This window comes from Mesitornis unicolor, unplaced genomic scaffold (assembly GCF_000695765.1).
Source record: "Mesitornis unicolor isolate BGI_N332 unplaced genomic scaffold, ASM69576v1 scaffold51739, whole genome shotgun sequence".
In the NCBI taxonomy this organism is placed as follows: Eukaryota; Metazoa; Chordata; class Aves; order Mesitornithiformes; family Mesitornithidae; genus Mesitornis; species Mesitornis unicolor.
The window spans coordinates 1-22,702 of record NW_010206210.1 but is presented as its reverse complement, the minus strand read 5'-3'; the positions used below and the strand labels follow the sequence as shown (position 1 = coordinate 22,702).

Here is a 22,702-nt window from a genome sequence, read left to right as displayed (position 1 = left end):
TTACACTGACAAACTTTACCTTTCTTTGATGCAAGTTTTAAGAAATTATCACAAGGAGGATAATTATAGGATCCTGTTTTCAATTTCATACTTGCTTTTGCCAGACTATGACCATTTTGCCTTAAAATATTGTTGGCCTGCCAGCTTGCTGTAGGCTACAGGAAGTTTTGTGTTTATCCACACACTGGAATGTTTTAGTTAAAACCTTCAATTATTTAAAAGACAAATGAAAAAAATGCAAATTTATATCTAGCATTTATGCCAGGGATGTGTTTTTGCTGTCCTGTGAAAATCTGCCCCTGTTTGGCCCAGGCACACTCAGTGCTGTGTATTCAACTTGACCTTTTGCCAGAGAGGTACCTGGTTTTTAGACTGGGAGTTGAGTCGGTACCTGTACCCACACTCTGAGCAGGGACACCAGGGCAGAGAAGAGGGGCAGAGGCAGGAAAGGGGGATGGAAAGCAGTGCCAGCAGGAGAAAGAAGGGCAGATCAAGAACAAGAGGTGGGAAGATGAAGAAAAAGCAAGGGATGGGGAGGACAAGGAGCTGAGGCAAGGGAGAGTGTCCTGGCACTGCAATTGGACCTAGGCGTGGGAGCAGGGAATGAAATACGGGCAAAATGGGCAAGAGAAACCCAGGACTGGCAGGAGGCGGAATGGAGAGCTGAGACTGACTGAGGCAGAGGCTGGAGAGTGCAGATAACTGGAGAAGGGACATTTATGTCATGAAGACCAGTTGCAGAATGGGAGGCTGGGGCAACAAGGACCGAGATTACCAATGTGAGCAAAATCAGCCTGATTCTTATCAGACTGATAAGAGAAAGAGAGATTGAAAGGAGTGGAGGTCACAGCCTCAGAAATAGCAGAGAAGTCTGTCCACCAGACATATTTTGTCCTAAACTGGGACTTTAAATGTGACTATTTCTCCATGGTCAGCAAATACCTGTGAAAATGTCTGACGGTTCTGTAATGCTGGTGTTCAAAAATGATCACAGCCTATTCATGCTATCACTTACTGCCTTAGTTCAAGTGATTGTAATGTCCCTATCAGTGCCAAAAATAAATTTTCAGTTTGTTTGTGGTTTAAAGTTTAGAATTTCTTTTAATGATGTTAAAATATTTAATAGTATTAATACTTGCAGTCCTACTTATGTTTTTAAGATGTGCACAGATAGTGTAAACAATTATATTTTGAAATGCCTATTCAGGCTTTATTCAGAGGTACCGTGTGTGTGCTGTGATTCAGAGTCTAATGGCAGGATAATATTCAGTTGTTTTCAGAGGACCCTAGTGTTGTTTATTGTTCAGTATACATCTTATCAAGGATGAATGTGACATACTCAGTGAAATACGTTTCCTGGAGAACCAGCAATTTGTTGTAATGTTTGAAAATTGGGACTGTAGAGAGGAGAAGGACTGCGAGAGGGATGGTCTCGTAATTAAGACAACTGAAGGGTATCTTGGAAGGTATGAAGCATCTTTGCCTGTATTCTGTGTGATCATGTTGCTTCAACCCAGCTTTAAAACTTCTGTACTCTTATTTTGTGTCTCTCACTTAACAAGTACCTGTTCTGAGGTTCTTGAAGAAACACCAAGTGCTCACAGCTGCAAGTTAAGTTAACATTTGATCATGGGAAATGCTGTACATTCTGGAAAAGCAAGTCCTACATGCCTTAGATTGTGTTTCTGAAGTTAGTAGATGCCTTTTGCCATGTGTTTTGTATGCCTCAATTTCCTGTCCATAAAATGGAGGAAACTTTGTTGCCTTATCTCAAGAGAATATTAGGAAAATAACACAGTTGGTATCTATGAAGCATTCGAGTGCTGTATACTGACATGTGCTATTGAAAAGCCATTCTGTCTTCAGAAGAAGGTTTGAATAGGGTACAGTAAATATGTCAGAAAAGTTCGGAGTAAACAGTGACAAGAAAACAAAATACTGAATAGCCAGTCACTAAATGAGCAGTGGTGCATCATCTTCACTGAGTAAGACTGGTGAAGAAGAGTATATGCGTGTGTAATGAAACACTGTATCACAACAAATAAATCTGTAAAAACCTAATTTGGTGCCACCATCCAGTCTGAGGATCATAATTTTTGCTTTTCTCTATCTGAGTCTTTGCAAATTTTCTTCTATCTATTTTGTTTATAATATATATTAGTGAACAAACATGACATTGACTAAGAGGCTGTGTAAATATCAAAGAATTTTTTCCATTTGTGACCACCACTTTAAGTCCAGGCCAGTGCTTACAGTTGTTCCCTAACTATGATATTGGTTCATCCTTGCATAAGATGAGTTTGCTCAGTCTCCGTTCTGTTTTCTCTTCATCATCTTGCTCTGAATCCATTTGGCAGACTTGGCAAAAGGATCGGTAATGGCAGGAGGAAGACAGCAGTACTACATGTCCCCTAGAGGAAGCCACCTCTCACGCTCCCAGGTGAGGGTAGAGAGATGCTAACAGTGAGTGGGAGAAGGTTGGATTATTTCACTTGTCTGTCTGCCTCCCACATACCAGATACCCTGTAGCCTACTAGCAGAGTACTATTCACTTTTTTTGGATAGGAAAAGTGACTGAAAGATCTGCCGAGTGCTCCCCTGCACTTCCTGGCTTTTCATCATCCTTCATGGAGGTTACAACTCTCCTCTACAGTCCAAGTTGTAGATTGGCTCTTTCCTAGCAAACGTTTTTCTTAGCAAACAAACAAGATAGGCACGTGCCCTGATTTATATTGTATTGATGTAGAAATGAGGCATCATAGACCGCAGTTCACATCCACAGCTGTGCTTAAACTTCTTAGGAATAAGGGAAGAACTGGAAGTGAAGGATACCATACCACAGCACTTATTTTAGTACAGTGAAATGTAGTTACTAAATGGTATGTACAGAGGGTGGGTTTTAATACATAAATTGTAAGATTTCCCGTGTGCTTTGTAGGCATAATGCTACAAATAAACACACGTACTTCTTCTATTTCAACACTGAAGTAAGTCACCTCACCCCTGGGCATGGGCTTCCCTACTTACTCCACTTGCATTACTTTGTGCATTTTCTTCCCTCAGAGAAGACAACAACCCGGCACATGTTCCTCTCCCTGCTCTGCCCACAACCAGGAGTGGATGGTGGAGGATGCACTTTGGAGCACCTCTCATGTTATGTTTAACTGCACAATCTCAAAGCCAGCAATGAATTGAACAGTCAGCCTGCTGTAAATATAGATATTTCTCAGGCTTTTTTATTGAATTCTTATCTGCATGAAGAAGGGATCCTACGGAAGTTGCAGAAGTATCAAATAAAGGGCAGTTGTGTTTAGATGTTGTGATAAAAGCAAAACCAGAAAAATTAGAGCATAAGGACAGTCAACACAGCCTCCTTTTATAGTTTTGCAGCCATTACTGTTATCTTGTTCCCTTCTGAAGCGTGTGCATTTTAAAAGAAGAGCCACACAGTTTAGCTTTTGCCTACTAAATCTTTCAAGAAATATGCTCCTTCCAGTTTCATAAATTATTGCACTGTGTATAAGATGCTGAACAGTCTCATCTGACCAGCTTTCAGTATCTCATTGTGTCCAAAAGCAAGCCAGTAATTAACCGAGTAAAGTCTCAGTTTTACATTAATTTTCACCTTACTTTACAAAAGCTAAATGGTAATGTCATGTCTTTTATATATCTCCAGTGTAAAAGAATCCTTAGAGGGAGAGTTTAAATATTTTTGTCATAGTTGAAAAATAAGGTTTATTATGCAAGGACTGTGTGCCTGTGGACAACCATGTAACCTGTGTCTCAGTTTCCTCATCTGTAAAATGGATGTAATGTTCCTACTACTCACAAGGGACAGCAAGGTTTGATTAGCATATATGATTGTCTTACACAAATGCAAGTACTATCACTGCTTGTTTTTATTAAAAAATGACAGTAGAATAGGAAGAAGAAACACTCTAGCAGAATAATGCTGCACCTAGGGTGAGCACATCATTTATTTTCAGACTCTGCCACAAAGTATGCACATTTGAAATAAAACTATACTTACATTGCAATGCCATAGAAATCAAAGGATTTGACGTAGGGGTTGAGATACAGGCAAAACACTTGTTTTTAAAGGAAGAATGCCCACAAATATAATTAAATACCTTGAGTGAATTTGGATTTTGTTTAGAAAATTTTCACAAGGAAAAAGTCTATTCCAATGTATTGAAAACACAAAACTGTTTCCAGGTCAACCTAAAAGAGTGTCTGGGAAGCATTTTACTTGTGTGAGTAAACATTGATCGGTCGGGAAAAGACTGCATTTTGAAATATGCTATGGAAAATAAATTCTACTGCAATTATTCTTTTTTTTTTCTCTCTGTTTTTCCTCTCTCTCTTCCTTCTCTCTCTCTCTCCCCATCTCTCTCCCCCTCCCTCCTGAAAATCTCCTGCCACAGCGACTGCATTTGCCTCCAGACTTGTCAGACACAGTGAGCCGCACAAGCAAACAGGATCTGGCAGAATCCGCCAAACTGCTGAGCTCAGGATGTGGTGCTATGGCCATCGGCAAGAAGCACCTGGACTTCTAGTGATTTCTACTTAGCAGTTTCACTCAGATTTATATGACACTCTAATTATGAGTGTTAATGACTTATACAAATATTTTTCTTAATGATTTGACCCAGCAGTCTTTAAAAATACATGTTATCATGTGGTGCCTTCTTTCTTTTTTTTTTCTTTTTTTTTTGTTCTAATTTTGGGCTTGTTTGGATTTTGCTTTTTGTTAAAGCTTCTGTTATGTTGGGACCTGCCATTGTTTTGCTCGATTGGAAACATACAGTATTTTGTTCCTTTCCTAAAAATATGAAAATTATCCTTTCAGTTCTAGATTTGTTTTAGCGATAAAAATAAAGAGATGCTTTTCCTAATTGAATTTTTATATGCTTACAGTTCATATTTTGTATGAATAATAAGTTTGAGTTTATTGAAATAAAGGCATGAAACTAAGCAATTCATTGTCACATGTTATTTCCAAAGCAAACTACACAGTAATGTTTAAAAAAACATTATTTTTTGTAATTGAAATACCAGTCTTAAATTTTAGTAAATATGTCTATTGGTTTATTAAATATGCAATAATAAATTTAAAATAGATAAGATCATTTTTTGTCTAATATCCCAGTAATTAAGAATGGATTTTTTTGAATCAGAATATGTTATAATTACTTTGCCTTATGGATTACTACATGCATTAAAATGCACTTGAATGGAATTTACTAACCATCGAGTAAAGAGTTTATTTCCTCATGTGTTTCAAAACAGTAATCCTAAACAATTGAAGTCAGCACTATGAAATTATGTCAACAGACATAACTCAAGATTGAAATTCAAACCGACAGCTACATTAATGCTGGAAAGCCAGAAGAGTGCATTTGATCTCAGGGAAGGGTATCACAGCATGCTGGGCTAAAGCAGGGCAGAATATACGACTAAATCAGACTTCTGTACCCTCAGATATACAATTTGTGAGCTTCTGACTATTTTGTACATATCTCTGTGTATATCTCGTCAAACAAAAGAATGGTAAAGCAAAGCTGACCTGTAAATTGAAGTGGTTTGCATTCTTTCTTCTGAGGCTGACTTCCATTTTGAAAGGTAATATCTTCTGCGCAGAACTTCCAAGCCACCCAGCTGTAAGATTGCATTACAGTTTCAAAATTTAGTCTTTATAATAGTATATTACATGGCTGGAGTGAAACTGACTCTTCAAAGAATGTGTTAATAGGATGCAATAATGGTAACTTATTTTGATGGGTTTGGAACCAAGAGTTGGTTAAGTGGTTTGGTGTTTTTTTCTGCAATCCAGGTTCTACTTTATTTTTTCTTGACAACGCTGTGTAAAACAAAGACATAGCTTTTAAAACTGTCTAACTAATATGATGAATGTCAATCACTTAAAAAAACTCCACTGTAGCATAAACACATACTGTATACAGCTTTTATTCTGAATTAGAATAATTGAATCAATGACAGTGATTTGCCAGGATGTCAAATCTATCCATCATATCCTGTCACTACCAGTTTATTTTTTGTGATCAAAATCAAAAAGACTACTATTTTGTCATCAGCTATTTCATTAGTAGTAACAATCAGGTTTTCTCTTCTATATTTTTTAGATATGCCTGTTATATTTTTTATTTCTAAAGACACAAATCCCTTTTAAATCTTTTCAAAATAAAGTTTCAGAACTGAACTGTCAGTTTAATAAAGCAAAAAGACATCTACTTTCCTATGCCAATATATTTAAAATATTATCATTCATGTCTCAAACATTTTTTCTCTTTTTGTAATATGTGTAACATTGAATGGAAATTCTCATTAGATACTTAATTGTGCCTTTTGAAAGCAGGAAATAATTTAAATACTTAGGATAAAGTGATTTTTAACAAAGTAAAGTTTTACATGTCACATCTTTTTAATGTAAATAACACAGAACAACATTTCTTTATGAAATATAAAGTCACAAGACATATAAATTGCTGCCAATGGACTTAAATAGGTCATTGACTTAACATACAAAGGAGAAAATCTGAAAGTCACAGTTAATTTCTAGTTAACAAATTAACTAAAAATAGTTAGCAAGTGGTGCGTGTATTCCATGTATGTGTATGTGTATATATCTGTCCTATGCATTTATTAGACTTCCATTTCAACAGCTTTGGTAGGCTAATATTAAAACTGACAAATATTTTTAATAATAAAGGGAAATCCTTCTGCAAATCTGGATTTTTTTTTTCTGAGTCACTAAACATGCTTTGTAAAATAAGTGTTAGAGTGTACAGATGTACAGTGTTGTTTACCTAAGGCAAAAACATGGAGCAAAATTTCTCTTCTTTTATTCCAAAATATCTTATCAGTTACAACAACATATGACAGTGACTTGGCTTATGCAGTAAACTGATAAGCAAAATAATGCTATGTATGCGCTACCTGACGTATGTAGATCAGTAGTAGGTATAGTGTAGATTTCATGTATTGCACCAAAAGCAATTTTGACTTGGGAAGCAGAAGTGTTTACATGGTGATTTTCTGTGAATTTTCCCCACAACCACTCTGTGACTGTCAAGCACCTAGGTACAAAACGTTCTTCGGTTTGTTCTTCTCTTGATTTGAAGACACATATTTAACGAAGGAGTGCAGCTCTGGTCATCGAAGAGTGGGTGCAGCCTCTTTTAGCAGGCTGCCATCTTCCTTTTGCTACCATCTTCAGAGCCCCCTCATTGGCTCGGATGGAAAATCTGCAAGATGAATGCAATCCTTACTTGTGCTCACAGGACTCTTTTCTGCAGAGATTGCGATGTGAGGTGTTTTGTTTGTTGCGATTTTTTAGGCAGAACTTCCTACTTTTTAGCAGGCTACAAACTGAAACCACCAAGCTCAGCTGGGAAACAATGGATTCATCCCAGTGAAGACATTCCCAGTTCAGCACAAGAACCTGATCCTTACAGAGTTGTGACACAGTCAAGAAAGCAGTAATGAAATTGAAAATGTTGTCTTTAATATGTCAAATAAGAATTCTTTATGTAATTTCTGTTACGCTGAGGTTTTCAAAATATAAGTATTTGGAATAATAGAAGAATATCTTGATAGATTAAGTCTTTTTCTATGTTTGTAAAGAAAATTTAAAAGCAATTTCAAGGATGCAGCTGAACTCAATTCTCTGTAACAGTAGCTACAAGTACCTGAAAATGGACATTTAGCTACTTCAGATTTGATATATATGGTAGTAAGCCACTGGTTTCATCTTTAAATTTAATATAAAATAGTGATGTTGTTCCAAACACAGCTTTTGGAGAATTGCAAAAGTCTAACTTTCAAAAATCCTTTACTATGCCAGTATTGGAAAGTAAGCTATTAATCAAGTTTTTCTGAAACCACAAGGTTGTAACAACATCCCTTTTTAAAATTATGTATATTACAAGTTTTCAGAAGTATGCATCTTACAGGTATTACACACATTCACACATATTAAACCAGTATTTCTCCAGGGTGACATATTAGAAATTTAATAAAGCATTCTTCTTCTTTTGCCTATGCTGGAGAAACATTGTCCATAACTACAGAGCACAACAGAAATAGGAAAGAAGATGCTTTTATGCCTTTAAGAGGTGGTGGAGACAAGTACTGTCCCCCATGACATCTCTTATGGTTTTTCCCTTTCTCTTGTGAACTACCTGAGTGCAAGGCCGACATGTCTTTTTTTAATCGCAGTGAGCATATGGTCATGCTTATTCAATAATAAATGTACCTGTGTAGAAAAATAATCTTAAGAACAAAAAGGCAACTCAAATGGAGGGAAAAAGAATCCACTACAATTTTTTTTTTCAGTTTCTAGTCTAATATAAGCAAATGTTTGGTGGGGATTTTTTTGTTTGGTTGTTTTTTTTTTTTCCCCAAAACCAGTTCATTTATATAGTGGATGCGTAAATCTGTATTACAGCATATGAATGGATACAGAGATTTTTCAGAAGCATTTTGTATCAAGCATCCTGAAGCATCAGCTGAAAATTTGGCTGCTTATGTAAACTCCACCTTTAAACAATTTTGGAAGTTATTAGGCACATCAAACTAATTTGCAGACCTTCTGTTCATATCAAAACAAAGACATCTTTTGTGCTTTCTGTATTTTTTTGCACGTGGATTTTCTGGTGCTGTAGAGTCTAATCTAAACAAATCTTCCAGAGAAGTCAGTGATGATTTAGACCAGGAGCAAGCTGGTAAGATTAGGTCCAGTGAATCTTTTTTAAAACATTGTCAGATCTAGAGAATTTGTATCTGCTCATTCCTCTATTAAAAATGTATTTTAAAGTCCTCTGGTATTGAAGGTAAATGTTAAATCCAAAAATGTAGCAAGAATAAAAAAAGTCTTCACTCCATGCTGGCAGAGTTTGAGTCTGAATGTTCACGCCCTCAGAATGCTCTCAGCACTTACGGCATCAGAGGCATTCTTTTAAAAAGCTTTGGAACAGGCAAACTTCAGTGCCTTTTCAGTGCGCTTTCAGCTACATTTTTAGAGTCAGGTTGGAGCAAACAGCACTGAAGAAAGCTCTTGCTGAAATTTCATGGGGCTAAACTTACAGGAGACCAAAAATGAGGTCTGGTTTGGGCTAGATATGAAATCAAGCAGCTTTCAGTGTCAGTATTTTAGGAAAGCATGTTGTGTGGAGAAAAAGCGATAAACTTGTTTAAAATATATTGCTTGATCGAGACTTTTCTGCAGTTCTTAGTAGGTATTTGAAGTATTATTTGTAGTATTTTATATTATTTGAAGCATCTCAGAGCTACCACTCATAGACCAGGACTGTTTTGTGCAGGGCATCATTCTCGGCCTGGGACCTGCACCACTGCAAGACAAATTTGCCCTCCTGACCTCTTCTAAATCAATAGGACAGGGATCACTCTTGCTGGACTTGATGCAGGTTCAAACCTAACGTCTTCAGCTGGCAGCCATAGCTGGAAACTGCAGCTCCAGCATGTGATTCATGACCAGGAAAATTTAATGGGTCCATTTCTCTCTGGGCACATTCAGCATCTTTATAGATCCAGCAGATGAACTGGTCAGACAACAGATGTAAGTCTGCTATCCATAGTCTATAACAAAACTCCTGCCACCAGCATGGTCTTGCACTTGGAAAAGCTAAACTAATGAGTAAAGCTGAGCTCAGTCAAGACCAGATAGGGAGTGACATAGATAGAGGAGGAAACAATTCTGAAGAATTCTCCTGCATGGTGAAATTTCCATTTATGGTGATTCCCAGCCTATGTCCAGGAAAGGTCAGCAATTTTGGAAAGTTACTTGAGTGAGGAGGAGTTTGGCAGTATGCTCTTGGAGACAGTAAAGCGAGTCCATCTGAGTGGGAGACAGAGCCTTCCCAGAGCCACCTCAAAACTGAGGGGTTCTTCCCAACCAGCAGAGGGTTGTTGGTAGGGAGTTTCAAGCACACACCATCAGTATGTCAGCTTCAGACAAGCAAATAAAGTTTGACCATAACAAAGCACCAGTGAAGAGGATGGAAGAACAAGCGATATGGTAGGTAGGCACAATTACTTCATGCATGATGGAGAGTACAGCAGATAGACAGAGTAGAAGAATATGTGCAAGGAAGCAGGACAGGGCTTCTGTTCTGCAGTCCTTGCCTGCAGAAGGTTCCTGTGAAGTTTTAAATGTGTCCTTGCCCAAACAGGTGTAAGTCAACAACAGTTCACGCAGAGCTACTGAGTCATAACCCAAAAGATCAGCAAACCAAACAGAATCTTAGTTTAAGCAAGAATCGAAGGGTTTGAAAGCATGTTTTGCAAAGGAGCAATGTTGACTTAAAGTCAGAGAAATCAAAGTGGACAACTTTCTTCTTTAAGAACAAAAAAAAAATAAAAATTTAAATGACTAGATTTTTATTTAATCCAGTCCGACAGCAGGAGTTTTAAAAATAAATAAACCCTCCTCTGCAGTATTTGAAACACAAAGCTGCAGACTACAGCCTCTGAATATAAGTTCAACTTTGCAGAGAGAAATGTAAAGAGTAAAATGTAAACAGTTACAGGGAGAAATATAAATTAAGTTAACATATTTATTATAACAACCTAAAGGTGTTTATCGGTTGTATGCAGTTCTGTATCAGTCAGAACTGTGCCCTATATGTAATTTCTACAGAATAACTGTTCATAAACTTCTCAAAATCCATCATCAGAGGCCTGACCTGAAGGAGGTTATCTGTGAATGTACAAACTGCCCTGGTGCAGCTGGAAAAGCTCATATGTCCCAGGAGAGGAAGAACTGCAATTTGCAACCCTCACCAATTTTAGCTGCTGGAGTGTACGTGAGGTCTGTCAGGTGCCTGGAGGCAATTGCAGCCTCTGCTGGAGGATCTCATGCAACTTACAGCTTCTGTCAGGCACCTGAAGGTAATCGGGATTCTCCTGGGTCACTCACAAAACCTCTGCTCACCACCTGACCCAGCTGCAATTTGACTTTGGAGGTCAAGCTCCAGCACCCAAGAAACTATAGGCCTCTACCAGCCCAGCAAAAACGATATTGTGGTCCTCTGTGGGGACAGAGCAGCTCCAGCACAGAGCCCACTAGCATCAAACATGTATTTTCACCTTCTCTCCCTTCAAAATCACCATTGTCTCCCCAGGGATATTACCTGGTGGGATATTACCAGTAGGGAGGGAGGGAGCAGTTTGGAAAGCCCTGAAATTCTCACTGTGTTAAAACACAGCCATCAGAGGTTTGCAATGAAACTGAAGGGAAAGCAGGTTTTGAGGGGATTTTTCTTTAAAGGACCATCTTCAAAAGAAACAAGGATCCTGGCAGCTGGAGGTTTCATGAAAGTCTGTCACACAACATCTGTACATGTTAAAAGACTGATCAAATGGTTTCATTCCTCTGAGGTTTCATTCTCACAGCTTCTATGACAACGCCCTTCTCTTCCTTGTGATCACTATTGAATACTGTCTTCGAATAGTAAACTATCCTCACTGTCTTACTATCTTAGGATAGTAGTAAGTAGTACAGTAGATAAGTAGTAAACTATCCTAAGTAAGCTATCCTAAGTAACTGTCTGCTGATACATTAGGTTTTTCTTTCTTTACATCTAAGAGAATATTAGGGGAGGAATTAATTTCAAGCGCGTTCTAAAGCAAGGAACTTGCCAACCTGGCTCCTATCCAAACTGTACTATCTTTACTACCACGCATCTCATGCGGATTGCTCCATCCTCTGCTATTTTCTCTAAGAGCTACTAAGCAGATAACATACATGAGAGACTTGCCCAATGTCATTCTCCAGCAGTAATCCAAAGGGGGCTATATTCCACACTTTGTTTTTCACCCAAAGAGGAGGAACGTTTCTTCTGCCTCTACTACGCCAGGCAGAGCAGGGGCTTCAGGGTTCCTGCATGCTTCAGCCAGAGACATATTCCTGCGGCTGCCTTCTCTCTGCTGCAAAATACATAAAAACCGTCTCAGCAAGACCAAACACCCATCACCAACTCTATTCTCACATCTGTAATTCATACCCCTGTTTCTAATGGGGAGGGGTTTGTATTTGGGTATTTGTAGGTGCCAATCACACATTTAATTAGAAACAGGGCTGCTGGAGCTCATTAAGCAAGCAGGTGTCTTCTCAAAGAAAAGTTATTGTAAAAGATGCTACAAGATTCCTAGAGCAGCAGAGCCTTATCTGTTGCATGTGGAGTAATGTTCAACTGTTGAAGTTGAAAACAAGAGCAAATGGAAACAAACTGGAGGGGAAAAGGGAAAAACAAAAAGGAAAAAAAGAATGGTACGTTTTCAGTTTTCCTAGTGCTATTTGTACTGTGGAAATACAGAACAAATTTAAACCTTAGCATAACTCTAAACCTGCACATTTTACCCAGAGAAAATTAGATAATGTATTTTAGTCAGTAATACCAGAAAAATCAATTGAGAAAACAAAATCTAAAAAGCCAGACAATTTTGGCCATGGAAAGTGAATGAAACAGGACTACCAATGGCTGGAAACCCTTGGGGAAGCACCATGTGTTATCAGTCCCAGGTTATTCTTTGGAAGCGTAATCTTGCCCCAAAAGATAAATTCCATGTTAGACTGCCTAAAGTAAACCAGCCTATAGGGGCATTTTGCTCACTTTATAAATAAAATCCTAGCTAAAAAGAAGTGCTGAAATACGTTTTTGTTACAGTCTGGCTGAGAAAGCAGCTCTTTCTGCCTCCTGGAGCAGGGCGCATAGTGGCTTGCGCTTACCTTTTGAAGACAATTAAAACCAATATCTGCATGGCATGAGGCAATTCCAACATGTATGTCACTGCATGCATGTCTGCTTCGCCATCAGCATGTATGGCTCATCATCTGTCTGCTCTGAACAATAACTGTTAGGTTAGCAGCCTTTTCACTTGTAAATGTAAATATTGTATCTGGAACACAATATTTGAAATACAAAATACGGTGTTATTAAGACAGCACTCACACATCAATTCTTGTGTGACTATAATTTGTGAAATGCCTTAGGAGGGGCTTATAAATAAAGTATAAGGTGTTATTATGAAATACATTTTAACCAAATGCACAGAAATGTCTCATTCCTATTGAAATCAATAGCAAAACTCCCACTAATTTCAGTGGTAAAAAGAGGAGACCCTTGGAAATTGCAGTGTTACACTGAGCAATACATTACAGCAGATTTCAGTCTTTGTAAGTATTACAGCTCTAGAAGAAAAACGGGATGAAAATGGGTATTAGAGGCTGTTCAGAGCATGGTGAAGATTTTCATTTCCCACTGATGTGGCTGGCAGCAGTGCCTGGTGAGACAGCACGTCTCCCCGCAGCCTCACGCAACCCCCTGGCCCATTTGCAGCAGTGCTCTGAAGCCGGTTGGGCTCTTAGGCTGCTCTGGGGCCTTGCCTGGCCCCCAGCAAGCAACCGGGAGCTGGCACCAGTGCTCATGCATGGGAGCCCCCGCACGCTCAGCGCTGCGCCCCAGCCCACCCTGGGGAAAGGCTCTTGACGGCTGTGGCCTCAACGTGCAGGGCAAGGCTGCCTGTAGCCCACAGAGCCCCCAGCACACACAGCAGCAGCTCTTCAAGGCAAGTAGCACTCTGGGGCCCAAATGCCTTAACTTCTTCCTGATGTGCAGCCAGCCAGGGAACTTCTCCCCACCGACCTCCTTCCATAGGGCACAACAACAAGCCAATGAACCAGAAATGTCTCCTCTCTGCTGTGGCTAGCCAGCCTGTCATCAAAATAAGCTCAAGGTTCATCCGCACAACTGCTTTATGGCGTTGCTGCGACCAGAGAGATGAAGGGCTGCAGATCCGCATCACAGCCTGCCCTGAAGAAGGCTTCTGAAGGGGCATAGAGGGCTGGCTATGGCTCGATGGACGCCACCAGCAGCTGGACCGCAGGCAGTGGAGCTGCACGGCTGGGAAAACTTGGGAAGGGCAGGGAAGAGCTACAGGGAGCTGCCTCTGCCCGCATATCGGCACCTGCAGAAACAGCAACCACGGCACAAAAGCTCTCGGAGGAGGAAGGGATGGGAAGCTCATTTCTATTTCTGGTCGAGCAGAAGTTGGCATTTAGATAACAAACTACATTAGTAGGTATAAACACACTAAATAGCTATATAAATGCTGTGTTTGTACCTGTAATTAATTGTTCCCAGAATTGATTTAGTTGTGCGAGAAGGGACCTGCCTATTGTGGTGTTTAATGTGATCTATCCATATCCTATAAGTATATAATGTGCATGTGCACGTCTGATAAAAAAATACAAATTAAAAAAAAATCCATGTTTCATTAATATTTGCCAGTGAATGGCTTCCAGGTAATTAAAACTACTTAATGCTGAAATAACAAATACATTAACAACTGACCAATGTCAATTAAAAAGAAATATTTTAGTCTACTGGTTTTACACATGTTTGCTTGCTTTGGTCTCTTGATTTTATTAACTGTCGTGCTTTTATTAACTGTGGTGCTTTGAGCAAAGCTGCTCTTTGTCCCTAAAGGATTCAGAGTTTACGTGCGTTTAATCTCGTCTGCAGCGTCGCAACTACCTCAGTGCCACAACTCTGCTACTCCAAGTTTACAATGAAGTGTTATCTGCAGTGACAAATATGCCAAAAGAAAAACATAACCGGCCTAGATAGTATCTGTGCTTTACAAAGGCTGCTTGTGATGCCTGTGCTTTGACTCAAAACTCCCTGTGCATTGGCTTTTTAATCATGAGATCCCTTTTTCAGCACAGCATCGCAAGTAACAACTGCACCACAATGAGCCAGCTTCATAGATATGGGAATGTTTAGATTTCCCTGCCAGTGACTAAAGGCCTTTAGCTTTCACTAGCCAGTCGCAGCTCGCATTGTTGTTGCCTGTTGATTTGTCTTCTCTCATTATTCCTTGACATGCAGCTCTCCACCCACGCCCACACTAACAACTCTCACACAAAGCGCATTGAGGTATTAACCAGGTTACAAGTTCAATGGAAAATTACACTAAGATTGTGCTGTGCAGCAATATAAAGAGATGGTATTCACTCTCCCAAAGAGCCTGTTAAAAACACAGCTGGGTTGGGGTTTTTTTCCTTTTAAGCATCCTAACAAAAACAATTTTGAGAAGTCAGGAATGCGTATTTGTGTATGTGTCTATGTGTACTTTATGTATAATTACAACAAATAGACACGGGTGTGCATGGTGTCTCCACCACTGACTGACAGGATGCAAACTCCTTGCTGTTAATTCTGCTGGATGGTGGAGTTCATTTAGAGCATCTCCAGAAACTAGAGCTAAATAAACAACCTCCTCCTGCTCTCAGCTGCAATTAGATACGTGAACCTATCTTCTTTTTGTTAGCCCAAATTACAGGCTGGTGGGAGTGCTGAAAGTCTATGAAAACGTTTCTTAAGAATCTCTCCTTATTGAAAACTGAAAATAAATTAAAAATAAAGCTTAATGAAATTAACCTAACACAGTAACAAAATTTGCAACACCACACTATAAGGTTAAAAAGAAAATAGTATAATAAAGGAAATACAAAGGCTTTGGCATGGTTTTTACAATCAACAATGGTTAATTTTGATATGTAGTTGTGAACAACTTCAAAACACTTATGTTTAAAACTCTTGCAAGCACTTTTAATTGATTAGGAATGAATTCTAGATGCACAAAAATGATTGGACTGTGAACAGTAGTACAACTATATCTAAGAACAATTAACTCTTGCCGACCAAAAAGAAACGTATGATGCATGAAAATGTGTATAAAACATCTATAGAATATTCTTGTCAAATATAAATGAAATTAACTTTATTATAGAAATCATTCTGGGAGATTTCTAGGGAAGACAAATACTTACATTTTGACATAAAACAAATTGGATTATATCGAAGACACAATCTACCTTTTATCTATCAAACTCTTTTCTTCATCGAAGTTCTCTCTTAACCCCTGTTTGCACATAGCTTCAGCCGTTAACAACCTTTGGAAATACCAACAGATATTTTTCTTACATAAATCTAGTGCGTATTGTTCCAGGTTTAATTATATGCAATGGAATGATACAAACTTGGAACATCAATCCATAATCTATGAACAGATCGGTAGAAGTATTCGATATATCTTGATAAAACTCTTAAATTCGTGGCAAAGCTTGTTGATCATGGCTTCTTTTTTTTTCCTTTTCTTTTTTTTTAAACAACTTCATGACCAACACAGATCAAACATCCATCCAGTCTACATTGTTCTTTTTTTTTTCATTATAACATACAAATGCCCATTTACAAATAATACACCAAAATGAATAAAAGTTTGGATACCAAAATGAAGATTTGTTCCAACTGATATAATGCCTTCAGTGTACAAAGGTCCATGTGAAAGTCTTTTCCATGTGTTACAGCATAGGGCACAGTTGCAGTACAGAAGTACTCTGAGAGCCATTCTTCCTTTATAAAATACTGCGGAACATCCAACTGTTGTCCGTATAGTCAATTACGGAATTAACACATGTTTTACTGTAATCTTGGCCAGTATTGAGACATATCAGGTTCACTGCCAGGGACTTGAACTGGAACTGACACTCCAGGGGAAATGAGACCTGAAAATTGAGGCGGAAAAGGAATATTTTAGTTTTAATAGACATGGTACAACTTTTGATTTACAGAGATTTGTGCTTGTATTCTGGTAAGTATTAAATCTCACCATCTCCCAGCCTGCAGAATCAGGTGAGGAGGGGTGCGTATATTTGTATATTTTAAAAACCTATGCACATCTCACTGATTTGTTGTTATAAATAAACTGTCATGCTTTGAGATAAATGCCAGAGCCTCAGATCGTTTAGATCAGTTGGGAATTCAGCCCAAAATACACTGAACTCTTCTATTCTTTTAAAATGTCTGGCTTGCTCCTGCTGATGCTGACACTTACCCTCTTTTACTCTCTTTTGCCTTCTTATGCATAGGTTAATATTTCTACAGATTACCTGCCTTCTTGATAGCTTAAATCTTTAGCAAAAAATAGCCCCTGACATAGAAACAGTAAAAGCACGCCCAGTCCTGCAAAGACTTTCATGTACACTTAACTTCACAGCTGTGAGTATCTCTGCTGAAATTTAACAGTGAAATAAATGCTGCTTTAGAAATTAATTGTACAGGGCAGATTTTGCAGGATGGAGGACTCACTGAAGAGCTTTCCACTGTACCACTATTCAAACACCACCTCTGTTAACCAGCCCTCTGCTCTAGCCCTCAGGGTTGTACATTTTTGTCTTCTGCCTGGCTTGGTAGCTACTAAACCCGACAGAGAGATCTCTCCCAGCAAATATATGTGAAAAGCCAGATAGCCAGAGCAAGGAAGCCGTGCTGGCAGAAACACGGTGGAGGGGGGGCACAAGGCCACTCACCTGTGGAAGTGGTGCCAGAGGTGCCCATCGGCTGGCTGTTCATGTGTGTCTGCATGTGAGGAGGGGTGTATGTATCATAGCTCCGTCCATTCACCGATGGACTGGTGGGCAGCATGCAAGAGTAGGAGGAGGTCTGGCTGGGTACCGGGGGCTATGGAGGCAAAGGACAAAACAGCATTAAGTATCAGCCAAGGTAAACACCACATCACGTTCTTCTGTATGGATGTGCCAGCCCTCAGGAGCAATGTGCACAAGCAAAAATGAGCTTCAGCTTCAATTTTGGGGGCTTGGATGTAAATCCATATTCAGGAGCTCAACGAAATGGCTTCTTGCCGAAGGTTTTTGGTCTACAGAAAAAGCATGGACGGTCATCAGCGCCTTTTCAGACATGCTTGGTGAGCAGCTCCCTACATCTAGATGCTAATGAAGGTGTTACACACCTAAAACAAAGGACCCAAAACCTTTGTTTGTGCTTATGTAGAAGCAAGATGTCTCATGCTATTTCCAGCCAGAGACAGAGTTGGCATCTTGTATCGCATTTGGTGATGTAACTAAAAACTATTAGGGGTGGAACTAAAAAAAAATCACCCCACTGAGACAGACAGGCTGATCCTGCATCTGTAAGCATGTTGCTTGTACACTCAGATAATGTGTAGGTTTGGGGTGACCGAGGCTCTGAAGGAGGTGCATATATGTGTGCTGCTGTACATATATCTGTGCTGATCCCCCTTCAGAACCTCAGTCACCCCAAATCCATGCCAACAGCATCCCAGGAGACCAGACATCTCCATTTACCTAAACTCTAGCCCCTCAAACCTCATCTGCTGTGAAGGAAAAGCAGCTGGGGGCAGAGGGTGAGGGATGGCACAGTGCTGGGGAGGGAACAAAGCAGGGGCATCTCTTGCTCCAACAAGCTGAGAGAGTGGGGACCAGTGTAGCACTAACATGGGGAGGCAGCAGGGGAGTGGGAAGAGTAATTCCCACTCCAGGTGCATGAGACTTGACACTTTTACTCCTATTTACTCCACCTGCGTGTCCCCAGCACTTGCCATCTCCAAAGATACTGACAACCTCTCTCCAAGCAAACCAGCAACGCACCCCACATCTGCAGGGAGATGCTGAGAGTTCAGCTGCCAAACCTCCCGCTCCAGCATCGCATGGCCATCATGTTGTTGTGACCACATAGGCAGGACTTTCCAGAGCAGCTCACACGTGCCAGGACCCTGCCCAGGTGACCAGCAGTGAATCAGGGGCCTCTGGTTTTCCCAAGCATCCTCTCCTGTATCAGTCTTTTGATCTTTTGTCATCTGCTTTCAGCCCACTGCCAGGAATGGCACCACTGGCTTCCAACATCACGAAATAGCGACCTAGCCAACATCATTTCTTTCCACGGACTTGCGAGACTCTAACTTTATTTGGTTAATTTTGGTTCAGCAATTAGTAACATAGTAATTGCCACAGCAAAGGAGTCAGGCTCTCTAATCTGCTCGCCTGTCTCCAGCAGTGGTCAATGCTGTGTGCCTCAGACAAAGCTGTAAAACTCCCGTAATTGGCCAGCACCTTCCTAGGCCAACCCCACCATTAAAAAAGGAGGAATTTTGCATCTGAAAGGTCTATAGAAACAGACCCCAAAGGAATAGATTTCTTCCTAACCCAGCTGGTGATCAGCTAATGCTTTCAGGCATGAGGATTGACAGCTCTTGCAATTCTGGCTTAGCTGGCATAACCACTGATGCTAATCACATCTTTCCCTCTCTCAGGTGTTCCTAATGCACCACCACCACATTACCTATGCCAAGAAGGTCGGATCTCTCCAGCAGCTTACTCAAGCAGCAATTTCTACAATACTGCACCAGTGAGTTCCATAGGTTAACCACAGTGTTTGAGGGCTTTTTTACAAAAAAAAAAAAAAAAAAAAAAAGGTTTTTTCATGCCAGATTTGTTGCCTTGTAATTTTGAAGGCTCTTCTCTTTTAAAATTTGGGAAAAGGGCTTGTCAGAGCACCAGGACTTACAGTGCCCTTTCCCATGTGATTCTCCCAAAATAGAGCATCTTTTCACTAGCTGGGGAAGCCTTTGGTGCTGGTTTCCCTGCAGTGTGGTTTGAATCCATTCTTCCTGGGGAGGAAGAGCCCCCACGCTCCCATACACCCCAGGGGCCGCTGAGTCCCAAGGGAGCATCATGCCACAGTGCCGGACTTACTTGCATAGGCAGGTTGTTGGCCATGGTGAAGCTAGGCATGGGCGGCAGTGCGCTGTACGTGTTTGTGAGCGCCGTGTCCGTTCTGCCCAACATGGAACCTGATGTGAAAGAGGAAACTATAATAGAATAGACAGATAGATGGACACATTAGTTTAACCACAATTACAATTGGTGATACAGCCTCAGAGTCTCATTTTCCCAAGAGGATGGATGAACGTGAGTGGGTCGGTGGCATTACCGGGGGTGGTTGGTTGCGGGATCGGCTGGTAAACGCTTGTGCTGAAACTACTACTGATGGGAATGTGGCTGGGAGTGTTGCTGGCTTGTCTTCGCTGGTTCCTCAGCTTCTCTTCCCTTCTCCACTTGGCCCTTCTGTTAGAAAACCACACCTGGAAACACAGTGTTGGAGAGATGTGAGTGACCTTACAAGGACCAGAGGTGTGGGGCCTCCCCCACGTAACACAAGGCTGCGCTGATAGAAAGCTGGCTTGCAGCACACCAAAGCAGCGTGTGAAAGCAAATCCCAGCTGCTGTTATTTTCCTGAAGGAGGAGATGGACAAATACCCAATCATAAATAGGGGCTGCCCTGTGCTTTGAGAAGCAAGGAATAACAACATTAGAATAGTAATAGTAAAAACAATAACAGTGATATTTGCATGGCAACTCAGTACCTGTATCCTTGCTTCAGGCAGGTCTATTTTAGCAGCTAGTCTCTCTCTCGCAAACACATCAGGATAGTGGGTCCTCTCAAATTCTGTGGAAGGAAATACTGTTGCATTAGTTGTGAAGGGTTAATGTGGCTGACCATAAAGGCAGAGTCATTCCTACGCTGCCTATGCTCTAAATGCTCTGAAGAAACATTGCTGTAATGTCAAAGCTGAGCTTTGTGTGTGCGTGTGTGTGCACGTGTCTTAGAAAGGAGTGAGTGTGCCTTGCCTGCTGGGGAATATCGCTGAGGTGCTTGGGTACAATGCTGCATCTTTCAAGAAGTGGTGAGGGCTTCTGCCTCAGCTGAGGGGATCCCCAAGGCAGCTCTGACCCTGTCACCAAGAAGCAAAATGGCACATCTCTAAATAACAGCAGAAAATAAGAACAAAGATCTGCAGCAGGTCAGAGGCGAGGTGCGTCCAGACCGGTCAGGGAAAAGGGCACCTGCTCCCAGCCCCGGGCAGCAGCAGCGCTGGGGATGGGGAGCAAGCGGGGGGAACGGGCATGGAGGGCTGCTGCCAGCCCCAGCCGCCTGCCCTTGCCTTCCCAGCATACAGCAATGCTGCCCAGCCGGGGACGCGGCACAGTCAGCAGAAGAAGAGTTATGCCCCATGAGAGGAGCCCAGGGTATAATACTGATGTTTTGGTATGATCTGTGCCCTGAGTATGTTCCCTTCAAAAACCTTTTAGCTTTTCAGTGCATATCGCAGTCATTTTTTAATATTTGGAGCTCAGTGAATAAAAGAGCATGGAGGGAGCCACTGACTTAAAATTCATAACTATATATAAGGCACGTGAATGCCGTGTTTCTGTTCTGCTCTTACAGCCAAGGCACATTTTGCTTTTCTCTCCTGCTTCAGTCATAGGAAAATGTCACTCACCTTTCTCAAGGGCTTCGATTTGCTCCTGGGTAAAAGATGTCCTATTTCTCTGCAGCTTTCTTTTCAGCTGGAGTCTCATTTGGGCCTCGTCTGAGTCTTCTCCATTAGAGCTGATGGAGTTAGTGTTTTCCCCTCCTCCCTCCTGTTGTGGACAGCCATCTGCAGAACATAGAGTTGGAAAGTGAAATGCAGGTACCTTTGTTTTAAGATCCCTATCAGATAAATAATGCAACTGGAAACAAGTTCAGCCATGTTTGCTGACACCCTCCCTTAAAAACATATCGGGTATCAAAGCAACATTGCATTAATGAGATGGGTAACATGGAAACATTTCAGTTTCTAACGTTACTGTAAGCATCAAAGATGAGGAATTACGATCGCCTGGTCTTAATTTCATTTTGTTTTTCCTCTGGAATAAAACCCACATAAAAATACTTTCCCTTGAAAGTGATTCTTCCCTTGAATCACTGCTGAAGTGCCATGGCAGTCTCCTCTGTCTGCTGCATTTATTTACCTATTGCTACATTTAAAATAGTGATGTTCAGTATTTCAGATTATCTATAATCAGTAATTCCTATCTAATCAATTAGATGTTGATAGGTTTGCAGAAAATGCTATTAAGAAACCAAACCAAGCTTGTAATCTTTTTAAAAAAATATTTATCCAGTTTTTATTTGAATTCTGCACAGTCAATTTCATTTTAAAGGTTGTGAATTTAGAAGTGCCTGCATTGTTCTGCAGTTTTATTCAACTATTGTATGAGTGTGCATTGCCTTGACACCTATTACTGAGCACAGCTGTAATTATATCATCACCAAGAACAGGCTATAATTGCCGAAAATGGAATTTTATATTTAGATAAAAGGACTGTCCATTCTTTGTAATGTGTTGCACCAGAGAAAAGTAAGATTTCTTTTAAAATTTTAACATGTAATTTTAAAAGAAATAGTAGCGAGTTCACTAAATATGCTATTCTGCAGCTGAACATTTGGCATATCATTTAAGCAGTACATTTTTAATTAGGGCATTTCCACCACTTTTAATGCAATTTCTGTCATTAAACAGGGGAAAGTTTCCTTGCGCTCTCCTCTTAGGCAGGCGCAAGTATGAGTCCCAGGTCCGGCCGGCCCTGCGGGGCTGTGCGGGCACCGTGGGCCGAAGGAGCGGGCGTTTCTGCCGAGGCGGAGAAGTCGTTGTCCCTAAATTACCTCTCCCTCGCCTTTCAAAACATATTTTTTCGAGGCGTTTTAATGTCGCATAAAAGTGGAGATGGGATGAGGGACGCATGGGCTACTTATGCTAATTCCCTTGAAAAGTTACGCCAAAAATAAATTGAGACACTGCCGCTTCATCCTTTAAATATTGTGGGAAATCAACTTTAAAGTAATATCATTTATAATCGGTGAACAATGGCCCCGGCCTTCAAAGCTCGAGGGGAATTGTGACAGGATCTGGTGGGACTCTTTCAACCACTTTGAAATGTTTTAAAACCCG

The 22,702-nt window shown here is 40.5% G+C and overlaps 1 protein-coding gene across 2 annotated transcripts; it reads right to left on the bottom strand.

Annotated features, from left to right (window-relative positions):
• Window positions 1–16,201: 16,201 nt before the first annotated feature.
• Window positions 16,202–22,359, bottom strand: PAX6 (paired box 6). Of its 2 annotated transcripts, none has more exons than XM_010191667.1 (7): window positions 22,337–22,359; window positions 21,209–21,367; window positions 20,291–20,373; window positions 19,857–20,007; window positions 19,619–19,734; window positions 17,417–17,567; window positions 16,202–16,612 (listed from the first exon to the last, which is right to left on the bottom strand). In XM_010191667.1, exons 2-7 carry the CDS (start codon window positions 21,285–21,287, stop codon window positions 16,527–16,529), a joined length of 666 nt encoding a protein of 221 aa, XP_010189969.1. In that variant the 5' UTR covers window positions 21,288–21,367; window positions 22,337–22,359; the 3' UTR covers window positions 16,202–16,526. The 2 variants fall into 2 exon arrangements, with proteins under 2 accessions (XP_010189969.1, XP_010189971.1); XM_010191669.1 differs by having other exon boundaries at window positions 19,619–19,716.
• Window positions 22,360–22,702: the final 343 nt, after the last annotated feature.